We start from the raw sequence: 26,115 nt of genomic DNA, 5'->3' as shown, positions 1-26,115 counted from the left end.
GTTAACTGTTACTATTTCAGCAATGATTTTTATTGTCCGTGTAACCCTTCTGCCCAGCCCTGGATGGCAGTAACAAGGACCAGGTTCAAATTTAGAGGTTTAACACCTACTTTCCAAATCTGGCTCAAGCCCCCTCCCAGAAATGTAGGAAAACAAATTTTAACTAGGTATTGTAAAATGAATATACTTCCCCAGTCACAAACAATGTTAAACTAAAACAGGGTTTTTTACAGTGGGAATGGGAACACACATGCGCACACATACACACTTAAAAAAAAAAAAACCATGGGTGACTGGTGCCTCTTGAGTTGGGGGGTGGGGCACGTGCCCCCCCTGACACCAGTCAGCAACCGGGGGTGGTCCCTGGCAGCCTATCTCAGTCACCTAAAAGCAGTTGCACTTTTGGAAGCGGCACAGCCTCTTCTGCTGGCAGCCACACCCCCCAGCTGGAGCTCATGGAGGGGACATTAGTGGTCCTGCCTGCGCCTCTGCTCACTGGCTAAACACGGAGAGCAGCCTGACAGGCTGTACTGGCGCTCTCAGGGGGTACATGAGCACCCTCCATGCATCTCCTACGCATTGCCACTCAAAGAAAATCTTCGTTTTTATTTCTGATAAGCACGCTGGTGGATTAGAAGGCATGTTAATATGACTACGGTGCCTAAACTTATCTCTTTCTGTCTACCAACAGATGACAAATAGTTTCCTTAATTAGCTCACCCCAGGTCTAAACATTAAGAAGTGCCTGAGAGTTGAGAGCCATTTTATGTTGCAGATTTACATGCCTAAATGATTATTTACACTTCACTTTCTCTAAGACTGTAAAGCTGGTTATTCTGATTTTCAGCCTCTTTTTGGACATTTTTAAAGGTACAAATGCCTTTCAGGAGTGGTTTGTAGCTGGGGGATAATGGGTCAGTTAGGATGATTATTTTTTATTTACTTAATACTTTTGACCTCAAACTCTTAAAATGTTCTATGGAAATAAGTCAGTATTAATTTTTCTGTTATACACATGAGAATGAGGCACAGACTGGTTAGTGTGTTGTTAAGGATTGTTAAGGTGACATAGTGACAAAGTCAGGAAGTAAGTTCAAATGTCCTGCCTCACCTCTTATTCAGATCATCATACTATGTTACTACCATGATGATAAGTACATTTTCAAATTTTCACAATGGACATTTTTTCCTATGTATACAAAGTTAGTAGCAGTGTTTAAGAAGAAAAAAAAGATTTTGTCTTAACAGGGATGGCATTAATTAATTAAGTAAGTAAGTAAGTAATGTACACATTTTTTCTATCACTGACTCTAGATTCTTGGTAGTGTTGAAGTGATGTTGTTGCCATAATTGTCCAAGAAATATGAAAGAGAGAAGAATTCTTGTGGGTGGTATCTTTTATTGGCTCAATGGTATGGTTGAGATAGACAAGTCTCCCTGAGAGGTCTTCCTGAGGTGAGACATGAAAAAGGGTATTCAGTTACCTGAAAGCTTGTCTGCCTATCCCAGAGGTGGGCAATTATTTCGGCTGGAAGGCCGCTTAATGAGTTTTGGTGAGCTGTTGAGGGTCACAAGGGTAGCCACGCCCCCTGGTCGCCGTTTTGGGATTGGAAGTCTTGCCCCTAACCTCTGACCTTTACCACTGGAAGTCTTTCCCCCTGGGCTGGAAGCACACCTTTTGGCAAGAGGGTTTGCCATCTTAGAACTGGAAAAAAATCCCAAATTGTATACTAAAAATTAAACATTGATAATAATATATTTTAATTTAATTAAAAAAAAATTATCCTGATTTGTGTGCTTGTGCTGTACATATAGAAGTGACTGCATAATAGCTCAAGATGAAATCTTACTCTTCTATATTGAGTGGGATGTGGAGACCTGTGAGCGGGTTATGGGTGGCTGGGTAGGTATGGGGTTTGTGGGGGGCTGTGGGGGTGCATGTGTGTGGTAGGAAGTGGGCATGTAGCAGTGAGCGGGGCTACCCCCAGAGGTGTGCAGGTGTGTGTGGGTATGGTATTTGTGGGGTATATGATATGTGGGGGGGATGGTGTGCTTGTGGGGTTTGCAGGGGAAGGTTTGAGGGTATGACTTATGCCCCCCTGAGCAGGTCAGGACTTGTCGACATACCCTGCAGTGCCTCCCTGCCACTCCCAACAGCACACAGCCCCAGCGCACCCCATGCTTTGTGCCCGCTCTGCACCACCCAGCTGTGGCATGTCCTGCTGCCCCGGGCATGCAGCGGGGCTGAGGCAGTTCCTTCTGGCTGCCACTGCTGGCCCCAGCACACACTGCCCCACCTCTGTGCACCTGGCACCAGCTCCAGGCTCACTAAGCCAGGCTGAGCAGCAGTACCAGACAGAAAGTGTTCCTTGGCATGGGGGTAATGGCCCCTTCAGCTCGCCACCTCCAGGTAGTTTTGGTGCCACTGTCCAGAGCCTGCGCCATACCAGGCGTCAGTATGGCTCCATCACCGCCGCCTCTAGGCTGCACTGCGACTGCTCCACATTGTCACTGCTGCTGTGCTGGGCAGCCCAGAGGTGGCGGTGAAGCCGTGGAGACACGGGGCAGCCCCACGCAGGCTCCAGGTGGCTGCACCGGGAAGCGCTGGTGAGGGGGAGGGTCCAGTTTTGTCCCACACTAACCAGCAGTTTGTCCCATTGCTGCGGTTACTAAGCCCGGATCCGGCGCAGAGCGCACAAGGTCAGGGCTGCGCACACTGGTCCCCACCTGTAGTGCAGGGCTGGCACCAATGGTAGCAACAAAAGAGAACTATCAGAAGTTTAGGGGCATAACACTTAACTTTAAGATATAAATCTGACACAAGGCAGCAAGTAGAAATGATGCTGATCAGCAGTTTTTTGTCCCTGCAGAATTTCACATTTATACTCACTAGGAATTGAGCGACATTTTTATTATTCTAATGGTGGTACTTTTGAATCTTCCTTACCTGTTTTTCTAGCTTTCTTCCATTCTTTCCATTTTGTTTGGAATTAATATCTGTACTCTGTTCTGAGACATGTCTGAAATGTATTTTTCTCCTTGCTGATCAAATTTTTTCACTGTGAATTACAGGTGTCTAAGTGCCTCACAGAACTGGACCCTCGAAAATAAGTATATTGAAACGGGAGCCAAGCTTCAGTGAAGCAGCATGCTTCCATCTTTTGAACAAAGTGAGGCCCAGAAGGTGTTGCAGAAAATAGCAACCATAAAAAAGTAACAAGCCATGCTAAAAGGTTTAGTTTGGTACAACTCAGAGTGAGTTGTAGTTTTGCATTGCTGAACAGCTATGCTGGAAACTTTCTACTATGACAAAATAATATGTAGCTTGTAAGTTATTTGTTAATTTAGATCAGCCTAACCTTTTTTCCTCTCTTATCTGATTTAAATCACTGCTTGAAATAGTCAGTAGGATACTTGTCAGAATTCCTTACAGTTTTACTAAAAGGACTAGTGTGCTTTGTATTTAATACCATGCTATCTTTTCAATTTATACTTGGCACTCTTGCTAGAAACTCACTCATTCCTTGTTGTTATGTCTTGTTCCCATTAGACCATTAGATTTTTTTTTAGTCAGCTGCCAGGACAAGTTTCCTTCTCCCATCCCACTACACTTGCCTCCCATTATAGAAACACACACTTTTACTTTTTAGCTAGAATATGTTCTGAGAGAGAAGAACTTTTGGACAATTGAAAACAGAAGAAAAATAGAATATTGTGACAGCCATGTTGGTTCAATTGGATGGGAATGACTCCCATCCTGATTGGAGTGGAGTATAAGAAGCTTATTTCCAATAGGAAGTGCAGGGCTGGCTTTGAAAGCAAGACTTTAGACCTCTTTAACCCTAGTACCCTGAAGCAATAACATTTTAGGCTCCATTTCCTTAGAAGCTTTGTTGCCATTTTTAAAAAACCTAACCCTTAAATCTTGAAAGACATGGAGTGATTTTTACTTCGCTTCCTCACATCTGTTCACATGCTGTGCATGTAGTAACAGGAGTCCCTCACTGTCTCAAAACCTGTACTTGAACCTTTAATTTTCATTAGGTATAAACTTGTATCAGAAACACGGGATATTGTGACATTTGGGTGAAAACTTGAAAGTGATCTGAGCTGTCTGTTGCTGTTAACATAAGTTTGTTTATTTGATCATTGCTTGCCAGTTTCCCAGAACTGAAATACAAGACCAAGAATTTATACAGATTCAGTCTTTCCAGGTTTTACTACTTGTGAAGAACAAAAAAGAGACTCACAGTATCTGCAGCATAACTGAATGAGGAAATGTCATGCATCATATTATTATTTATTTTTCACCAAACCTAAGTTCAGCGTGATAATCTGGGTTTTTAACTCCACCCTTCCTCGATGTATGGTAAGCTGCATTTTACAGGGCCTGCTTTCTGAAAGTCAGAATGCATGTTTTATTTCTGGAGGTTCCTGTAAAATGATTGATTTAAGCACCCAGATGTGAAACTAAATCCTAATTTGGAGAGTTTGGATTTCAAAATACTCCCCAGGTTTTAAATGTTGTTGTTTTCTTCTTACTAAAGCTAATAGAAGTCTCTAGCAACTACTGCATTTAAGCCTTTGATATAAAAATGTTGCTTGCCCTTCTTTACATGTCATCAAAATTGCTTGTATCAAAATATTCTTTACACCCCAGTTACTTCAGACTTTTTAGGTTCCTTGTCCTCCTTTTCATGGATCTTCACCTTTCAGCCTTGGCCTACATGTCAGAACTAGGTCTCTTTTATGCTCTGCCAATGACATCTCCATATTTCTGTCATATGTCTCTGAGCTGTCTTCTGCACTGTGTCCTATGCCTAGGATCATCGTGCCTGTTTTCTAGGCTAGCAACTTTACCACATTGTATGCTCCCTTAAAAACTCACCTCTGTTATTTCACTGTTGAAAAGTGAGACTGGAAGAAGTCCAACTACAGCACAAGTTTTCTTGCACCTTAAAAGGGTAAAACATATTTGTTGCTTTAATACAAAATACAGCCAGTGTGCTCTTTTGATCTTATTGTATAGTTCCTAGGATAATAGAAGCCTTGTCTTGACTCAGGCATCTGAGCACTACTGCAGTACAAATATTAAGTAATGATAGTAGGGGTGTAGGTTGTAGTGTGTTGGTCTAAGGACATAGGCAGACAACATTCTTTGGCAGTCAGTGAAGATGTAGATTGAGGAGTGAGAGATGGGCTGGGTCTGGGGGAGAGAAGGGGGATGAATAGTGGAGAAGTACCTGGGGAGTCAGATGTCAGGCAGGTTATAATGTGTCATAAGTCCAATGTCTCTATTTAGTCCATGATTTCTCGTATCCAGGAGGTTGATGAAGTAGAGTTCACTGAGAAATGGTTTCTAATCCCCAAAGGAAACTTACAACTGAGAGATTGGAGAGAGAGTGGTTTTCTTGTGAGAAATGTGCCCCCACAGGTAATTGGGTATTCCTGTTTTTGATTGATTTCTGGCGTGCATTCATTCTGGTGCGCAGTTGTTGTTTGGTCTCTCCTATGTATTTTCCATCAGGGCAATTGGTGCGCTGGATAATAGTAATGATAGTAGTCACTTAAAAGCTTACTCCTGGAAGTTTATATGTTTACCTTTTTTTCCTGTAGAAGCAAAGAACTTGTTAAAACTGCTGTTGGCCATTTTATAATGAGAAAGCAATGAAGGTATATAGATAAATGTTTAATGCAGACAGACCCTGCAGGACTTTGGATCCAAAAGCTTATAAATGACTCCCATATGATAAAAATTCCAGACAGTGGATATCTAACTAGAAACCCAAATGTAATCCTATCCAAGAAATCTCCAGGAAGCAATACCTCCCTGCAGATATGGTGTCTGAAAATGTTTTATTATATATGCTGAAATGGAAACAATGTGTATTGTAGTTTCCATGAGTAGCATATTGCCTTGGATGCATTGACACATGATAAAAGATTCAGTTCAATTTGCTTATGGTTTGTTAAGTATAAACATATAAACTACCATTTAATATACATGATCGCTCGTAAAGTAATATACTATAAATAGTAGGCCTTTCCATTTCATTTTTAACATAGTCTGCTTTAACTTTGCAAGTGTGAATCCAGAATAATTCCTTTGTGATGAGAATTGAATATTCTGGATTTACACTTAGTGTGGAGCCTGATTTGGAGAATATACCTACATTAATTAATTGTATTTGTGGAAAGATGCTGTGAAGTAAGAGAGCTGCACTTATTTGTTGGGCATGATGAAACACAGGCATACCTTTAGGCCCCGTAAAACATTAACTTTCAGTCCTTATCTGTAATATGAAACTGAATTTTTTTTTTTTTTACCAGGGTTGGAATTAAATGCTCTCTGTGAATAAGTTTTCTGGAACATGGTGTTTAGTTGAAGGCCAGTGTTCTTTCCAGTGATGATAAAAGGATTGTAGCTGTCTTTAAAAACATGCAAGAAAAGTTCTGAACAGAGATTGTAGTTGGGAAGAGGAAATCAAGTCCTGAATGTTCAAAAGTTAAAAAGGAATCGCCAAAGGCAGCTGTGGTACATTGGCTTTTTTATGCTTCATCGGTTTACCTTTAAAACTTTCCTATTATTAAGTAATATATCATAATACACAATACATAATGGGAATGTCCAGACTACGTGGACAAACTCACCGACATAACTGTACCAGGAATTCTTCAAAAACCCCATATATGAGTTTACACTACTGACGGGAGCATCCGTGATAGGTTCATAGGACAGTAGGTCTGACTTTGAGGTCATCTTGTAGCCCCCTGCTTAAGGCAGGATCAGTGCTGACTAAACCATCCCAGTCAAGTGTCTTTCTAACCTGCTCTTGAAAATTTCCAGGGCTCTATGTAACCTGTTCCTCACCTTCACAGAGAGGAAGTTCTTCCTAATTTCCCTCCTAAATTTCCTCTACTGCTCCTAGCCCTATTCCCTATGGCTACAGAGAATAGTCTTTCTCCATCCTCCTTACAATCCCCACTGAGACTTCTTTTCTCCAGACTAAATAATCTTAGTCCTTGCCTCTTAGTGTGTTTGTTACTCTGCTGGACTCTTTCCTGTTGTCCATGTCTTTCTTGAAGTGTGGGGACTCCAGGTGAGATGACAACTTGCTTCAAAGGGAGCTGTATCATTGAGAGGGGGCAGTGGGGGAGATAGGATACAGAAGTCTCTGTTTCCCATTAATCTTACTCTCTGTCTCCAGTGTGTTAAAGGGATTGGGTCAGATGATTGACTGAAGTTAAAGCTTTTTGTAGTCTGTGAAAAAGATACATATATCTGGATTCCTAGCAATATCAGGGAAAAGCCAAACGAGCCATGTGGATAGCTGATATTCAGATGGGACAACCCACACAATGCTTTTTTGGATCCTTGGCATTTTCCCCTGCATTAGGAGGGATTTTTTTACTGGCCAGTGAAGGCAGGGTTTAAACAGCTGTGATATTTGATATATTTCCTTCTGTCACTGTTGTTTCACCTAATTGAGCCATACTTGGGGCTTGTCTTTTCTGGAAATCAGTGGGAGTTTTGCCACTGGAAGCAAGATCAGTGCTCCTGGGAAAGCTAGAATTTTACTGTAAATATTCCAATTTGACCCATGGATATTTTTTGTCAACTTCTGCCTTTAACATTTTATAAAATTGAAAAATACTTATGTGAAAGGCAATAATTGATTGTCAAAGTATGAAATGATCTTACTGCAGGCTGGGATACTAAATGTCTTAGTAGCATATATCAAATTACAGGTTTTGGTGACTTAATTCTTGTGTGATATATATATTTCACTACTTTATACAGTACTTACAAGTGGGGAAGAAATGTGAAAAGTGAATTGTTTTTGGGAAGGAAAAAACCTTGTTGCTAGATCTTTGAGCCACTGATTGTACAGAAATTATCTCATCCTTTCCAGCCTGTTAGTCATGTTAAGATAAATGTTCAGTGTAGCTTGTTAATTTTATGGTTTTTAGTTTTCTGTGACACCGTCTGTTTCTTACCTAGTTCAAAAGGGGGAGGGTAAGGTCGTTCAAATACACTAGAAGAGAAACTGCCATTTGTGATTCCCTCCCCCCCCCTCTTGACCGTGTTTCCTGATGATCCTTAAGAGCACCTTTTAAGACTCATCCTCTCTCTATGAATTTAAACTTGGGCATCTCTAGTGTACCCATTAATGAAGTAACTAGGGTTCACTTTATTCATGTTACCAATCCTGTTTAAACTTTCATGGTCACATTTAGTTTTTGCCTTTCCTTATTCCTGACATTTGAAGTGGAATTGTGTTGCCCTTTGTATGCCTAAATGTCAGTTCTCCAGCTGGACAAGTGGTTTTTTGGGCACTTACACAGTTTACCATACTGTTACTTCTGTTGTTTGTACATGTTAAGTATGCATGTATGTAATGAGCGTACTCAGTAAGCTATACACTAACCAAGCAGGCGTGTGGTTTCATATGTCTAGGAATGTAGAAGTCATAAAAATGTAGCCAGACAAAAATCAATGACTAATCGTGGGTGGGGGGAGAGGAGGAGGAGGATGGCACTCCCAGGTTCTAGTCCTGATGGCTAAATCTGGATCTCTGAAATCCCAGTAGAGTGCTTCAAACACCGTGCTACCGTTTATGCATTATCCAGTCCCTTCTCTAGTACTCCTTTTGAAAGTGGCCTGCTGGGCAGCTAAGAGAAGAAGATGCATGGGGTCAAAAGGAAAGGAGCAAGTTATAGCACAGGTTAAATATGTTTTCTGGCTGGGGGAAAGGGCCAGAGTGGCCCAGCTCAGGTCAGAGGTAGATAGGCATAGGACCCTGATGCCACCACTGCTTCTCCTGGCTGATTAGCCACAGCATGGCAAAAGACCCCCTCCACTGGAGCCCAGGGTACCGGAGTGTGACACCATACAGGCAGTGCTCCCCCTCCACCAGAGCCCCAGGCGCCCAACAGCAGCGTGGCTGAGGGAAATTCCCCTGCCACTGAAGGCACACAGCCCCAGGCCAGATCCAAAGGGTCTGTGGGCTGGATCCAGCTGACAGGTCATAGGTTGTGACCCCTGAGCTTAGAGGGTGTGTGGTTTAGTGAAATGACTGCTGCTTCTGAGGGCGCTGGGTTCTAGCCTACACTCCTGATCCCCATGGGACAGAAACTTCCCCATTGCACTGCTCTCTGTCCATTTTAGCCAATGACTATGAAACACAAAGGACAGTGACTCAAATCTTATTGACACTGTAAATAACTAGAGTAAACTTGCCTAAACAACTTGTCATCTATAAAAACATGAAGCAGAAACAGCTCTGCAAAATCAGCTCCAAAAAAACATGAACAAGAACCTGGAGGCAGCACTGAAGCACAGACGGAGCGCAGGAGCCTCTACTTGGTGTCTAAGCAGGAGCACAGCACCCTGAAGGGAGCTCTTGTCAGGGCTTTGTGGCTGCTTCCCAACCTCTAGCTACGTGCTGCTGCTACTCCTGGTGCTGCTGTTACTTTAAATTGCCAATTACTCGTATCAAGAGTAAGACCTTATACAGGGGGATAAGGCAAAATGCCTCATTTATTGATTACATGAAGCAGTTGCACAAGCTTGGATACACCAGTCATACAAACATACATACACAAGCATACATACAAGCAGACATACAGACAAAACCACTCCAGTAAGATGTTATAGTTACTAGCCAAAGTTACTCAATGTTACTCCACAAGAGAAGGCTGAGGGGGGATGTAGTGGCCTGTTACGAAGTAGTCAGAGGGGACCAGCAGGCACTGGGGGAGTCCCTGTTCCTCCGAGCACTGCCAGGAGTGACTAGAAATAAGAGTCACAAGCTGGCAGAGGGTAGATTCAGACTAGACATCAGGAGGCGCGACTTCACAGGGCAGCTAGGATCTGGAACCAACTTCCAAGAGAAGTGGTGCTGGCCCCTACCCTGGGGGCCTTTAAGAGGAGGCTAGACAAACACCTTGCTGGGGTCATTTGACCCCAGTACTCTTTCCTGCCATGGCAGGGAGTCGGACTTGAAGATCTGCTCAGGTCCCTTCCGACCCTACAAACTATGAAACTATGACTGTTAGCACTGGATGACCAATCTAGGCTTATTGAGGGTGATGAGCAGGGGTGAACAGACATGCCTGAGCTCCAGGAGGTTTCAGAGAATGGATTCCCCATCATGGCTTGTTTGCATCTCACTTTTATAGGGATTTCAAGTTTTTGTTCAGCATTGAGGTTTTTCCATGCTTAGTTTTTAACTAGAGGTTGTTTCTTATCCATCTAATGGTTATCACAACTTGAGGTCATTCCAGTAAAGTTGGTATCTCAGAGTTGGTATTTCAGTCGTGAAGCATTGTGTAGTTGGTGTCTTTGCCTTGAAGCATCGTGTAGTTCAAATGGCAGGCTATGCAAAATTCCTTCTCGCTATCTTCTTTGCACCTGATCACAGACAAGTTGTTCAGCCAGCCATTAATTAGTTTATGGTCTGTTAATTCATACATTGGCACCTTGTTGCTTACACAACCAGTTAAATCTTTCTCTGTTTTCATGCAAATGGTGACCATTCTTTTACCATTCACCCTCTCACACAGGCACTCACGTACACAAGGCATACAAAGTTCATTTACTCATGTCAAGCAGGGAACAAGCACAAAATGGAGTTTTAGTTTTTCATAAAAGACAAAAATAAAGCTAATACAATCAAAGAGGTTTATCAGTTCAGTACTATTATAATTTAAGCATAATAACTAATATGCAGAAATTCATACTACACTGCCTCCCATTGCCTATAATGCTGCTAGGTGGCAGGTAGGCAGACAGTGGTCTGTCTTTCGAGGTCCATGTTGGGATGGGGGGAGTGGGGCTGATGGGTAGGGAATGGGATGAGGGGTGCAACATGGTGGAGCAAACAGTTGGATACCAGGATGTGGGGGTGTGTGGGGAACCCTGGGGTGGGGGAAGCATGGTGTAAAACCATTGCTGCAATCAAGTACGGTTGTCAACCCAGGAACATTTGTTTACTGATAATATGCAAACATTTTACTGACAAGCAAAACTGTTTTACTGTGTTTCAACCTAGCCCTTGTCTAGGGTCTGGCAGAAGGGTTTTATTTACATTATGTAAAACATATGTCAGTAAAAAAGTTTGTCAGAAGTTTGTGGATTTTTCAGTAAAATATTGTCTCGGGTTGGCAACCTTGCAGTGGCTCTGCTTCAGAAGAAGCATGAGTGAGGGGAACTGATGGTTAGGTGGAAGTCAAATGATGGTTTAAGCCCCCTCTAGGCAAGGGGAACTTAGAACCTGAGTCTCCCACTGCCGGGTGAGTGTCCTAATTACTGAGCAATTGGGACTAATAAGTGGAGGAGTTCCCCGAATTATGTACATAGCCACATACCTGCCTGGCCAGTGCATAGCCTGTTGCATGTTTGTATATGCACATACACTCGTGTGTCCACACTGCAGTGGTAATAGAATTGCACACTATAAGGAAGTGCCAGACAAGCAGGTATGCAGCTGGAAAGCTGCCATTTAGACATACAAAATATAATTTCACCCTTAATGCCCTGGTAGCTTCACACCTTAGTATACTACACCCCAGTCTCAGTTGGATCATCGATTTCCAAGTTTCCTACCTTGAGTCTGTTTCCAGTTTTCTTTCTGGTGAGGTATAAAGGCTAACTAAGCTGTCTCTGGACTGATTGGCTTTGTGCAGAACAGTTTGCTAGACATTAAGCTGAACACAAAAATTATCAAGGACATTTTGCTTCACCACACTTTTGTACTAGCCAATGCTGGGATAGCTGAAATTATTTAGGAGTAGCAAGTCATTTGTTCTAACCATCTGTTCCATTTCCTTTAGAGTGATTCATTCTTGTGTTCCCCCTTGACTTCTCAGTCTGTAATAGATTCTGTATTTAGAGCATCTTCTAGTTCTCCTTATTCTCAATAGTTCATTCATAATAAAATCATCTACTGTTGTATATCTCTCCATGTAAAATAGTATCTTTATTTTATCTTCTTTTTCTGTAGAGTTTGTTTTTTCCATTTACACTTCAGCTGTGCATTTTGTCCTGCTAACCTGCATATTCAGCCCATTTTATTATCCAAGGTTCTCCAGGCCCTGTTTCTTAATTTTTAGTCCCGTCTGTAATTAATTTGAGAGACAGCAGCAAGAGGAAATTAAAGTCATGAGCAGTACCTTCGACAGCCTTTTTAAAGGAGGCTAGCTTTTATTAAATGTTGATACTCTATCTAATCTACCATCTAGGTATTTTAATTTCTTTGTCAATATATAATTGCAGAATTGTTTCCAGAAGCCCAGTTTTAGGGCTAAGCATGGCTTGTAGCGTTGTATTTCTGTTTGTTTAGTGTCAAAGAGTTCTAGGTTTTTCCAACAAAATACTCAGCATTTGCCAAATGTAGCTGTAACCTGTGCATCTTCTAAAGAGCTTTTAACTCCTGTCCTAACTCAGTTATGGTTTAAGTGAGTATGAAAGCACGGGGAGGCGGTGGCCGGCTGTGGCCAAGCAGGTGCTTAGAAGCTACTCTTCCGCAAAAGTATTCTCCAGAAGGGCACTTGTGTAATCCCAGCACCCATGGAAGGGGCCAGAAGCATGGACTCTGTTTATAAGGTCCATGGAGCATTGTCAGCATCATACAAGTCAAGAAAACTTGAAGAGTGAACTCTGTCTTACACCTATATCCTCTTTCCTGTTTCCTGCCTCTGAGTGTACTTGTACTATGCAGAGCAGGACTTTGCCCTGAAGGTAGAAATATTTTTGTTTAAATTGAATCTCTTCCAGACATGAAATTAAAGTTTTCTCTTTTATCCTCTTAATGTTGTTTTAAGGTTAGGAGCAGGCAGTTCTGTTGGAGAATCTCAAGAGAGCTTTTTTTTAGGAGAGTTTCTCTTTAGCATTTGAGAGGGAAGCACTCTTCATTTGAAGACTGGTGATACACAGAGGCAGATGAAATAATTTCCAAATTGCATTGGCTGTTTGGTCAGTTATGGTCCACCCCATCCACAGTAGTTCTAGCTAGTGGGTCATTCTTCTATCAAGCATGGCTTCTTCCCTATAGTGATAAATATAACTTGACTTGTATTGAGTCAATTATGTCACCAGTTAAAACAAAAGTAGAGGCTAGTTTATGGTCAGGATGTCTTATCAGCAAAACCCCTGTGCAGGCATGTGGGTCCCTCACCTCCCTTTGTCAGGTTATGATCACTGGGACCTTTGCGTCGTCTGCCACATCTTAATATTATGATAATCTTTGGGAGGATGGACGGTATCTCAAGTGTTGGTGAGCCTGGCAAGGGCCAATTTTCAGCACAGCTCCAACATCCCTACACTTTGCCCTCTTCTTTTCAGGTAACAAGTCATAACTCTCTGTTGAAGGTAAGTGGGAGTCACTGGACCTCGATTTCTTCCTGACTTGTTTTGGTTACGTGCTCCACAAGTGGTTGGTGTCCATCTCCTCTAGATAGGTCTCTCTCTTCAGGTTTAGGTGTTCTGGTCTAGTCTGCTGTCACCTTTCTTGTCCCCTCTCACTCCCTTCATTGTGGCCTCTGACTCTTCTGTTGTGAGGCTCTATGTTCGGTGGTTCTCCCTGGATTGGCGGGTCTTGTGCAGTGGGATCTCTCCCTGCCAGTCCCCAAGACTTACCTAAACAGCTTTATAGGGTTCAGGTGTATGGATTAAGATTCACGGTGGATCCTACTTTTCTCCTACTGTCCCTCCCTGGCCTGGGAGTACTAAATAAAAAAGAAAAGAACAGGCTCTCACCCCTTTGCCTAGTACATAGTCTGGAAGGCTGTAAAGAAAAACACTGAGCCCCAGGTTCAAAGGTGCAGCTCAGCTCCCTGCAGCTGGTTCAAATCTGGTGACTATTTACTCGGTCAGTACAGGCAAATCCCTGCTTTATGTGTGTTATTTAGGGGGTCCCTTGAGGCTAACCTTGGCTCTATGATCTGTTCATGCCTTCTTCCCTGATGGGCTTGGCAACCCTTTTCCTGGGGAACTCCCTCTGTGTCCCCGGACCTCCAGCTTGTGGGGCCACCCTCCACTACCCCACCATCTGGCATCACATATCTCACTGGATGGGTCGTGTTGGTCATTCCACTCATGGTACTTGGATCATGGTGTCCTGGCTGGGTCTCCAGCACTGTGGGTCTCCTCCCCAGTCCTGCTGCACCACCTTTGTTCCTGGGGACACTGAATGCCATGGCTCTCTTGATGTCTCCCTTTAAATAGCCCAGGCTTCCTCCTGGGCCAATCAGTGCCAGTTCCTGGGGGCATGTGTTTCCCCCAATCCTGGCGCCAGCACGCTGCTCCAGGTTTTTCCCTGGAGCTCTTCTCTGACACGCCAGGAAAGTGTGGCCTGCCCAGACTCTGCTGGGTGAGTTTTTCCCCAGAGCTCTTCTCCAGTGTGCTGGGGAAGTGTGGTTCACCCAGACCTCATCGGGTGAGTTTCCCACTGGCACAGGCACTGCCACTCCCACCGGGGTCTAGCAGGGGTGGCATCCCAGCCTATGCTCTGCATGGTGTTACAGTTGTGTGAAAGTTATCCTATTACTCGTGGTCACTAGAGCTGCTTAGAATTTTTTATGCCAATTTTTTGTTGACATATGCTGACTTAAACACATTTTTTGTGGAAAAGTGTTGATACAGAGCAGTTTATTCAATTAGGAAAAATGAATTTATCAAAACATTTCATTTTGACATTCGTTTAAACAAAATCTTTTCTACTTTGGAAGATCTTTTCTTTATTTTTACTTTAATTATAGGAAAAATAAGTTAAGATCTAAATGATCAAAACATTTCAGTCTATCTGAACCAATTTGGATTTTCACTTCATGAAAAGTGTTAATATTTTTGACTACTCATTCTGATTTTTGGATGGGAAAAATGCTTAGATGTCTCCAAATATATGTGGTATGAGAAAACAGTTTCCCATCTAGCACTGGTTGTTATCATTATTTTTTTTAGCCAAAAAATGCTGTCAGTTTCCAAGCTGTGTAAAATTAGATTGGGCACACTTACTTTTTTTTCTAATACTTTCCCCTTTAAGAAAGCTGTCCTGGCTATAGAATAACAGTCCCTTCCCAGTTTGTTTCCCTTATATGTGGCAAGTTGATTTGTTACTTCTAGTTTGAGAAATTAGTTTAGTTTAGGAAAAAATGCACATCAGTTCAGTGAGCACACATTGCCACTAAAAAGCTTAGCTCTGGGAAGCTTAGAGCATTTTTGCACATACTCTGGGACACAACCCTGGGCACCTTAATTAGCAAGCTGTGCTAATTGAAAGTGCCCATGCATCACACACATCAGCATCTCCACATCCCTGTGCTGAAAAAATGGCAGTGGGGCACTTAGAACTAAAGCCCATTGAACGTGTTTTATTTCAAAGCGCCCTGCTGCCATTGTTCAGTGCGGGGACACGTGGAAGGCTGCCAGAGCATCAATTCCCATGCTCCAGAGCAGGCTCCCCGCACGTCTATAGGAGCCCTTAGTGTCTGTGCTAGGATCCTCACCTTTCTCCCTCACTACTAATTATATCCTCTTCCAAATACCTTGGCCATGTCAAATTGCCAAGTCATCTGTAATTAGCTTCATTTGGATTAAATCTTGTGATTTTTAGGCAGTTCTTGAAATATTCTGTCACAATACATTTTTTTCTTACAGACACCCATCAGAAAAACTGAATGGTCTCTGCCAATCTTTTGCAGTGTTTGCCATTGCCAGTAAACTTTTGGATAAACAAAAATTTACAGTGGAGAAATACTGTCATCTCAACCACTTCCTATTCATCATTCTCAAGGACTGTAGATCCTTGTTTCAGACTTGTATAAGTCTCTGGATTGCTACACACTGCTACACATTTCTTAGACTAAGGGTGGGATTTATGTTTCTTATATACAGCAAAAAATACCATTTATTTCATTAAAAGTTGATTCTTTGGGTCTTTGTTGTAATATTGTTGAAACTTGTTTGTTTTTTTAAACTCTGAATGGGTTGCAAATACAGTGATATGAAATGGAGACAACTGGAAAATATTTCCAGATCTGGCTGGTTCTTTTTTTGTTTGTCTTTCTAAACTGTCTGTGTAAGTAGACAGTTTCCTTAGATGGTCTTACATGATCAGAGACAAAAGCTAATAAATGTGGAAGAAAACAAAGACTACTTCCAGTATAAGCAGTTAATAATAAAATTGTGCTATTTACTATAAGTGTGTGCCAGTTGCTATAAATAAATTCAGTAATTATCTCCCTACCTATTCCTCCAAACTCAGATATAAGATTCAGATTTAATGTCTGGTCCCTACCCAGGATATTGTAAAATCTAAAAATCGGCGAAACCATCACAGCCTTACTGCACTTGAGGAGTGGTATGGCATGCAGCTTTCCACCCATGCTGCATGCTTGTGGTGGCTTTCTCTGAGTGAAATTCTCTCCCATGCAAAAAAGCCTATGCTGAAAATGTAGGCAAAACTAAAGCAATGTTTACTTGAGTGGGCCATGGCAGCTACTCCAGACTAAAGAGAAGAGGCCCTGCATAAAACCTGTTAATTCTAGAAGAGGAATCATTAATACTATTGTTTCAGAAGAACAAACACAGATCAGAGTTTAATCTTCTCATTCTGAATCTTTTTCAGATTCAGCAGATGGATGTCTAAAAGCTTCTACACATCAGGGGATGATAGATGTTTATGTCAGTCAAGGAAAAAACATAGATCTGAAATCCCAAAAAGGTTAGAATATTTTTTTGGCAATCTGTGAAGTTAAAAAATGCTATATATTTGTCTGGAAACAGTAAAACTACTAATTTATGCGTGTGTGTGTGTATGTGTACACAGGGTGCATGCATGTATGTGAAATATTTTCTCGTGTACAACACACCTTTTCCCAGAAACCAGTTCTTGGAAATTGGATTTTGCATTATGTGTGAGGAAATACGGTAAGATAAGTTTCTGATTCTTACCAAACCAAAGTAAAAGTCTGCATGGGATCCATGGGAAGCAATCCAGTGAGCCAGCTTGGCTTCTTAGCTGCTGCTATTCACTCACTTACTGCAAGGAAAGATCTTCCTTCTGCCTTTCGAAACCAAGATGTGCATCTTATTCTGGGGTATGTTGTGGTGGGGAGTGCTCCTGTGCTGAGCCACGCACCCCCTGTGCCCAACCACCTTCCAGGCTCCGAGTGCCTCCCTGGGGCACACTCAGCTGACCCGCTTCCTGGAGCACACCCGCTAGCCTGAGGGTAATGCTGCTACCACCCAGAGTCTGAACTGATCCTGGACCTGTGCCGTCTGGGAAACACAGGCCTATTAGCCCTTGACAGTGCTTGACCCACTGCAAGAATTTGGGGTGCTTCCCTCAGTCTGAAGCAAAAATAGTGGTCTCCCTTACTCAGCCAAACCAAGGGGACCCAAGGCATAATCTAGCCCCTCTCCCAATAAGATTTGTCCCACAATCTGCCCCATAAAATATTTTGTAGAGCTGATGTTCCAGTACTCACTGGAACATAACTCTTGAATAGCTGGATTTATCTCCTTTGGCATTCAAAAAAGCACAGGACTGAAGGTCTTATTTTAAAAAGACACTCAAGCCCTGCAAGAATGTTGTGTTAAGAGAGTAATAAATTTGCAGAAGCCATTATAAAACTTTTTCTCTTCAATCTTACTTCTGACATTCCTTTGCACTCCAGGTGTTTATAGGTGGTCACTGTTTTATTGTCTAACCTTCCATGGGTAGCTCTGAAATGAAGATTGTAGTATTCAGCAAGAGTGAATGTGATGAAAGAAATGTATTGAATTCATTCCCATGTGTGCTCTAATGTACAAGCCTCTCCAACTCTTGTGGTGGAAAGAAATATATTTTCACAATACCATCAAGCCAGTTGTGGAATTACAGTACTCAGATTGATGTTTAACCAGTGAGGGAGGGAAACTGTTTCATAAAGAACAGTGAAAGAGAATGTCTGAAAGTGATTTTTAAAGCAGAGCTTGGCATCTGTTCCAGCCACACTTCTTACTGAAGACAAAGATGGAGCAAGCCAAACTGTACTCTTTTATACTAGTTTAAACCCAAGATAACTACTGAGAGCAGTGCAGTCATCTCTGGCCTGGTATGTCAAAATACGCAAGTGGATCACTGTGTTTGGCCAAGCTGGTCTTTAGGCAGGACCTGACATTAGAAAAAAAGTGGCTCACAGCCACCTCTCCATTCTTCTATTCCTGGAGTTGGTCTGCACCCAGGTTATATTAAGGCAGCCTAAATTATACTGGTAGTTACAGTTCCCAAAGGGGGGCCAAGAATAGGTGACATAGAACTGTCTGTTGGCTTTTTGCCATATGCCAGAGGAATCCTCAGCTTTCTGGCTGTTTTGGACTGCCTCCCGAGGAGGAAAGGTCAGGTCAGGTCCTGCGTATCTGTATTGTGTGCATTTTTTTTCACGGATGGTGTCATTTAATTTCCACGTGCTAATTTAGTTGTGGGAGGAGACTTCTTAACATACCTACAGAGAAGAAAGTTTTTACCAGGGCTGGAATGAGGCTAAACGTAAGAAAGCTTTATCTAGAGAGTGAATTCAGGCTTTGCAGTTGTTTGTTGTAACATACAAGCACAGAGACTGAGCATCATCGAATAAACCATTCTAGATGTGCCCCAGCCTGGCAACTAGATACCCCAGTTGTTGGCCTGAGACATAAAGAAGCCCACGTTTAATGAAAGCAGAGACCAGAATTTCAATTTATAATCTCAGAGATGGGGCAGGTCACTGAAGCCGCTTTGATTTTGCTAACAACCCATCTATAAAGTGCAGTGACAGCAACTCTAGAATAGACAGTCAGTTGTGAGGCTGCCATATCTCAGGGAAAAGGGAGAGCTAGCCCTGTGCTATAAAGGAAAGATAGCTGTTGGTACTGACTGTTGCTAATAGTCTTCTGTTGTGATAAATGAGGGCATCTCTGTCCACAAGAGTGCTATTTATCCTCTGGGCTGGGAGAGAAGCCAGAATGGCTGGAGAGTTTAAGACAAAAATATACCATTTCCCTCAAGTCAGCTGAACAGAGTCAAATAGTGGGGTTTCGTTGTTAGCTGAGTAACTAGTGTGTGTTTTGCCTGCTTTGATTTGGACAGTAGTAACATAAATGTCTTTCACTTAATTTATAACAGGCTCTATTACAATCAAGGTGCCTGCCTCTCTTAAAGCTTATTTACAGCTATCTGGAAGTAAGGTGGACGTGAGCTCAGAGATTGAGTTAAAGGAAATCCAAAGTGCCCCCAAAGATGGTCACATAACTATTACTGGTAAGGCTGGGTTTTTTTGGTTTTTTGGGGGTTTTTTTAATAAATCTGTCTGGCCTTTGTCAAACCTATCTACATTATAATAAGGTTTTATTGCTTTTGGCTTCTTCCTGTTTTGTCTGTTTCAACTTCATGTGCTGGTGAACTCTGCATCTGCACTAAACTCCTTTGTATGTTTAATATATGACTTACAAATACTCAGATGTTTCTCTTGTAAGACTTGTAGGACCAAATTCATCTCCAGTATCTCTTCACTGACTTCCATGGAGGTACACCAGGCAAGAATTTGACTCATTGATTTTTTTTTTCCTAGCTATACTTAGAGAAAATTTAGACTGTAATATTATTGAGTATAATTGTTAATCTAATAGGTGATTGGTGTGTATATATATGTTAAGAATATAAAGAAAAAACCATCTGATGTGCTCAGAGTGCATCATATACCAGCACAAGGGATATAAGTGCTTTTTAAAGAATGAATTGCATAAACCATAGGCAGTGCAGAACCAGGGTTTGGGAGGTGGTGGAGCCATACATGAGTAGGGGGATGGATATGCATCGGATAATGGGTTTTAGAAGCCAAAGGAATTGCATAGGAGCACAGTGCAGGAGCCCAGAGGTCTGAGAGAAGACAGTAGGGATGGGGAGGGTCAGGGGACAGAGGAGATGTGATAGCAGAGTGGGAGGGTACAAAGGGTACAGGGGCTGTATGAGGAAGGATCAGTAGGAACAGAGAAGAATGGTCTGAAGCTGAGATGTTGGGATAGTAATGGAAGGGAGGGAAAAGGTATGAAGGGGCTTAGGGGAGCATGGGGAAGGGGTGAGGGGGGACAGGAGTGGAGGGTGGAAAAGGGGGCAGGTGGAGGGGAGGAGAAGAGCAGATGTGTGGGGAGCTGCTGAGCTGCTGCTCTCTCTGCCCCCCAGATTGTCCACCTGTCCCCTAGATTGTTCCCCTGCCACCCCAATTGTGCTCTTTACCTTCCAGCAGCCCCTCTACCCCCAGATCACTGCTGTGCTGCCTTGAGCAGCTCGAGAGCTGGTGTGGGGGGCGATTCCCCCTCCCTGCCTGCTCCTGAGGTCCCTGCAGACCATGCTGCTCCTGCATGTCCAGATCCAGCCCCCGCTGGGGGGGCTAGCTGAAGGGGGACAAGGATCTGCCAGGTGGCTGCTGGGCCCAGTGGGAGCTGGATCTGGGTGCACAGGAGTATTGCAGGCTGCAAGGAGCCCAGGAACAGGCAGAGAAGGGGAACCCACTGCCACTGTCTTCATTGTTCTCAGGCTGGGCAGGGCAGCGATCGGGTGTGGGAGGGTGATTCAGGGGTGGAGGAGTGGGTTGGGGAAATGTAGGGGGATCCAGGGGTTGATTGGGAGCAGAGAGCACAGCTGAAACGCCACAGAAGGGCCCTTCCCCACCTCCTTCCCAGCCTATACTCTTGCTAGAGAGCTGACGGGCAGGATAGACTTGCAGTCCCTGCCATGCCCCTGCTCAACAGCCCTCTAACAGCAGGTGTGAGCAGTGCACATTGGAGAGGGTATTGGCACCAAACATGTGACTGGTCACTTACACTTGGTAAGCTTAACACATACTAACATTCTTAGAACCAGCATCTGCTAATTCTGACGTGTAATCTCACCCTGATCCTGCCACCGAGCATTTCTGGGAAGCAGTATTCCAGATTCTCCAAACTAATTCATCCCTACACATTCCTGTATTTTCTTTTAATATTGAGTTTCTAAATCTTAGCCTGCCTAACCACAGTTGTGCCTCCGCATTGCTACGGGGAAGGCAAAAAACCAACGGAGAGTAGCCAGTTTGGCCCAGTTGGAAAAATCCTTTCTGATCCCAAAGAAAAGTTGGTGGACGAGGCCACAGGATCCTGGAAGCAAGCTCATTATGGACAGCTACAAAGCAGAGCCGGGGCAGGGATGGGAGGAGCTACAGGGCAGCTGAAAAGGCAAGAGGCTTGAGCAACATGGGAGAGGGTTTAAATTATTGGTGAACATATTTTTCATGGAGCTCTTGTTCATTTTCCTAAAACTGGTTTGGATTCTTTTCCCAGCCTGCTTTCACGCTAGTTTAATAGCTTCTTATATTGATAGCCAAGACTGCTCGTTCAGCAAGTCTTTTCCAGTGGGATTGTTGCTGCTACAAGCAGATTAGGCCAATAATTAAAAATCATTTAATACAGTTAATAGATTTATATATGTGACAAAAATGCCCCTTTCCACAAGACCCTTCAGGACAAAGCAGATGCACCATTTTAGTTGTGGTTCAGCTGCAGAAAATATAAAACCGGAAAAAACTGTGTTTACTGTGGAACTGTGTTTAAAGTGGAAAAAACTCCTGTCACAAAGGGACAGCAAATTAGTTTTTTAAACTTCTAAGCTAAGAGGTTATTGCAAAAATAATCAGTCCAGCAGAACAGCTTAGTTCCCACATGGATCCTGGAGGGAACTGGCTGTCCCTCTGCATCTCCTGAGAGTGCTAGTGTGAAAGGTCAGCGGGAGTGGTGGGGAGATGGATTGGATTTTTTGGGTCAGATGAGTTCCAGTCCAGTCCGGCCCCTGCCTGGCTGATGCCTGTGGTGCCAGTTGTGGCATTAGTCATCTCTTCGTTGCAAGCTTCCAACTTCAGTATTGGTCGAGGAAATAACAGGGCTGGGATCCCACTGGAAGTACATATCTGAAGGGAGGCAGCCAAAAAGTGGAGTTGCATTTGGTCATGGCAGGAAAACAAGAGGGAATCTGCCTGGTGTGGGCAGAGTCGGAGCTCTTTGGGGGAGCAGTGACGGGTGTCAGAGAGGTGGGGAGTTCTCTGTCTGCTCCATGGACTTGGGACATTTCCTGCAGGAGGGAGGGTAATAGGAAATGTCACAGGAGAGCTTATTCTGAGCTCATCAGAGCGATTCACAAGGATGAGCCTTCATTTCTGTAAGGTGTCCATAGCTACCCTCTGAGAGCTGTAGAGAAAATCAAAAAAAAATTGTCAAACTGTATTTTAAACACCAAGGCCCATCTGCCTTTAAGCATTTGCTAGGCTAAGGTAACAGGAAGAGCAGAGGGGAAATACCCAAAGCCAGGTAATTACAGAGGATTATGCTTGCAAGTATCTGGGGGCTGCCTGACTGGCTAAGGGCCAACCTGGCCATCTGCCCTCATCAGACCTAGTTACTGGGGGCAACGTCACAACTTGGGAAACAAAACAGTGCAGGAAAGGGCAGTCTTCCCCTCTGTTGCATTCCCTGCTCTTGTGCCACGGAGCAGATTGAGGAGCAGGGACTTGCTGTTGTGAAGCACTGTACAAAGGGGGACTGCATTGGTCCTGGGGAACTCCTTGTTTCCTGTCCCCAACTCCACACTGTGTATTTTCTTCTGCACCCTGGACAGCTGTTTGACCCTGTGGACTTTTCACATCATTTCCATTTTGGAACTTCACTGTAACGGAAGGACGTTGGGATATAAAATATCTCAAGATGACCAATCCATGGAATTTCTAAGGGGCCTGTCGCTGTAAGATCTAAGTGATACTTGGTAAAGGACCTTGACTTGTTCAAGTTCTTTTAAAGGAATGCACCTCTGAAGAGCTAGCATCATGTCCTTTGTTCACTTGTCTGCATGTGCCAGCAGTTCTCCAAGGAGAATGAGAAGAGTCCGTTGCTTACACATCAGTAAAGAGAAGCAGCTATGAAATGTGTTTGGAAAATTGAAGTAGCTAATTAGACAGTGAACCTGCTGCTAGGGAAGAGGTAGTGACTGCAACTTCTGAGACACAAGAAACTAACCAGGCACACTATATTTTACCTGTCGCTGATCTAGTGCGAAGATACTTACTATGAATACAGGAATAAGCTGATTACGTTGCATACTTGGCCGAAGTTTGGGATGGGCAGAGAAAGCAATTTTGAAGCACTTTCTTCAGTCCTAGTGCCTTGGGCCATGTGTAGACAAAACAAGAGGTGTGTGTGCATGACACTTTAAAGAGGGCTAAATGCTTTTGCACCGCTTTAATGGTGTTGGTGTTTGCACGCGTTGGTGGTGTATTGTGTATTAATTCCAGCCACTGTAGGAAATTCGGTGGCATAATGTGCCTTAAATGACTTGCGGCACAGCTGCTTCTACAGCCACGGAGCAAAGCACTGGGCTCCACGCAGCTCCATGGCTCTGCAGGCAGCCTGGCAGCAGGTCTGCCCAAGAAAAGCAGCGAGCCTGATCTCCTGTCCCCCAGCCCAGGAACTGCTCTGACTGCCGACGGTTCACTCTCCCCTCCCCACCAGAGAGGCAGGTAAGTCAGCGGGGGCGTATGTGACGGGGTGGGTGGTGGTGGGGTGTTAATCAGCCCTAAACTGAAGTGGTGTTTTTTAAAACCCACCGCGTCAATTTAGGGCCTCCATTTCATCTATGCACGCCCTTGGATGTCATCTCATATGAAAAAAACTAACTCATTTATTTCTGCAAAGCCTGGCTATCCATCCTAGAAGGCGAGGAAGGCTCAGCCTAAGCATTCAATCTCCTGGAAGTTCAAAGTTCAAGTTATTTCTGAGTTCCAAGAGAGTTGCATGAAAACCAGGCAGCCTTTTATAAAACTGCTGGTGATCACTTAACTCACCAGCTCATATTGTGCTGGGCTTTGACTGGTGTGTGTCAGGTACTATTAATATTGCACTTCTGTTTCTTCAGTAACTGTATAATAGGTCATATAACCTACACCTGTGAGCCAAAATGGGTAAGAGATGGTGTTTGGGGAATTCCTTTCCCTGCTAACCGGCCAACATCATTGCTAGTCCCCAGTGGGAAGTTGGATGGGGAGGGCAGTTTAGTGTGTGCTCTTTCTGATTGCCTGTCTTGTATGCACACCAGCCCAGTCTCTGACTTCTTTACTTTCCATTCCATCCAGGAAGAGCACACACCAACTGCTGAAACTTCCTCAGCCTGATGAAGGGTTTTTGAACCAGGAAGCTTACTTAAAAATTGTTCTTCTTCAACTATTTAAGTTGGTCTAATAAAAGATATCAGGTTCACCCAAAGGACCTTGTCTGCCTCTTGTCAAGTGGCATTTTACCTGTCCATGCTGAAACCATTGCTTATGAATGTATCAACTGCCAACCTCCCACCTGTCCTTAGGCAGAATCACTGAGAATGTGGGATGGCAGCATCTGAAATTCTTTACTATACTAGAGTTTTTCTAGGCCTGCTTTTAGCTGCCAATGCCATCTCTGTACTGATAGCCTGGCCACGGGGAGGTGTGACCTGATCCTGCTGACAGTCTTCACCTGTTAGCAGTACTGCCACAGCAAAGCATGAGGCTGCAGCCTCACTATAAGGAGTTTTGAGAAAAAGGTGAAACCTTTGGCTTGCTCAGCTTACTGCTGCCCTGTGGTCCCAGATGATCTAGGCTTCCTCCAGAAGGCCCTCACTTTCGGCATCCCCTAAACTCTGTGCCATCTGTATGCCAGCAAAGCAGTTCTCAAAGTCAGGCACATCCAGAGGGAATGATGTTGCCTTTGACCTTCATCTGACTTGTGAAGGGTATTAGAAAGCAACCTGGTGGATCTAATTCCTCTCTGGTGGTGGAGGGAATAGAGGAAATTATGCTAGACCAGGGCCATCAAGGGCCACATGACAGGCAGCCCAGGGCAGATGAATATTAATTTTCTAAATTTTTTAGGGGCCATATGGGCTGGATAGAACAGCCTGCCGGGCTCCATTTGGTCCCTGGGCCGCATTTTGCCCACCCCTGTGGGTGAGGAAAATGTTGCAAGGACATAGCAGAATCTGTGAGCGTCTCCCCTACTGAGAGTACCTATTCTCCAAAGGACAAATTGCTACATAGACACCAGCTTCTGTGAGATTTGTTGTACTGCCTGGATAATCTTCTAGTAAAAGCCATAGTCAACTTTATAACCTTTGGCAGGCCAGGAACCTTGGCCCTTTTCCTTCTTCAAATGACTCGTACATTGGTCACCTCCAGCAGTGCAGTCCATCTGGGACTGAGGGGGGAGGTAACTGCAAGTGTAGATGATCTGTGATACAACTTGCCTTCGAAACGGGACAGAGCAGATAGCTTAGATTAGATTCAGCAGCCATCACTGCCTCAGTCAAGTTACTTAGCCAAGTTACAGATTCACACCAAGTTGTGATTCTTGTCCTTAAGCTGAGCCTTTCAGTTTTTTGAAAGTGCCCCCCACCTGACCTACCATGACAGCTGTGAAGGTGAGATGCACACCTTGGAGCTGACTGAGATGCTTTTGCTGTGGGGTAGCATGAATCATCGTGGTAACCCCAGTCAATTCTGTATTTTCCAGGCACTTCTCCAAGAATTTCCTTCTTTCCAAAGTGAATACTATTGAACCTGTGCCACCAAAATTGAGTGGGAGTCTTTTTTTTAAAGTTTCACAGTGTCCCTTTTAACATCTTGGTAAAACCTTGATCCTTTAAGCAGGATTTTTTTTTTTAAAAGTCAGGTTTTATCTGGAAAAGATTAAATTCCTTGAAGACAAAAAGAAAGTTCATCCAACTTTTTAAAAACACATTAGATCAGCTTGTGTCTTGTAGATTGATTTTTGATTTGTTTCACCTTGCATTTAATGCAAGCTGGTCAAACACTACTTAAAGGCTTATTAAACTGGAGTCTTGGCAGCATTGGCAGACAACTTTCAGTCAAGTGCCACTAACTACTTGAGAGAGAGCTACAGTGTTACATGAAACTGGCTCCATCTATCCAGCAGTCATTCTTTCTTAAAATAGAGGTCCAAGGTTTGGCCTCATTGCAGAGACTGATATCTTAATTTTGCACGTCATCTTATGGAAAATTTTGTTTTCTGTTGGATTTCTTAAC

The 26,115-nt window shown here is 43.5% G+C and overlaps 1 protein-coding gene across 1 annotated transcript in view; it reads left to right on the top strand.

Moving 5' to 3' along the window:
* The window catches only part of FAM185A (family with sequence similarity 185 member A), a 74,259-nt gene that overhangs the window by 36,726 nt on the left and 11,418 nt on the right, over positions 1-26,115 (top strand). The window contains exons 6-7 of the mRNA XM_019543971.1: positions 16,629-16,724; positions 19,149-19,283. Coding sequence (XP_019399516.1) covers positions 16,629-16,724; positions 19,149-19,283 — 231 coding nt within the window. The remainder of the gene's footprint in view (positions 1-16,628; positions 16,725-19,148; positions 19,284-26,115) is intronic.

Source organism: Crocodylus porosus, unplaced genomic scaffold (genome assembly GCF_001723895.1).
Source record: "Crocodylus porosus isolate Cpor-Errol unplaced genomic scaffold, CroPor_comp1, whole genome shotgun sequence".
NCBI classification, from domain to species: domain Eukaryota; kingdom Metazoa; phylum Chordata; order Crocodylia; family Crocodylidae; genus Crocodylus; species Crocodylus porosus.
This window is presented reverse-complemented; position numbering and strand designations above follow the sequence as displayed.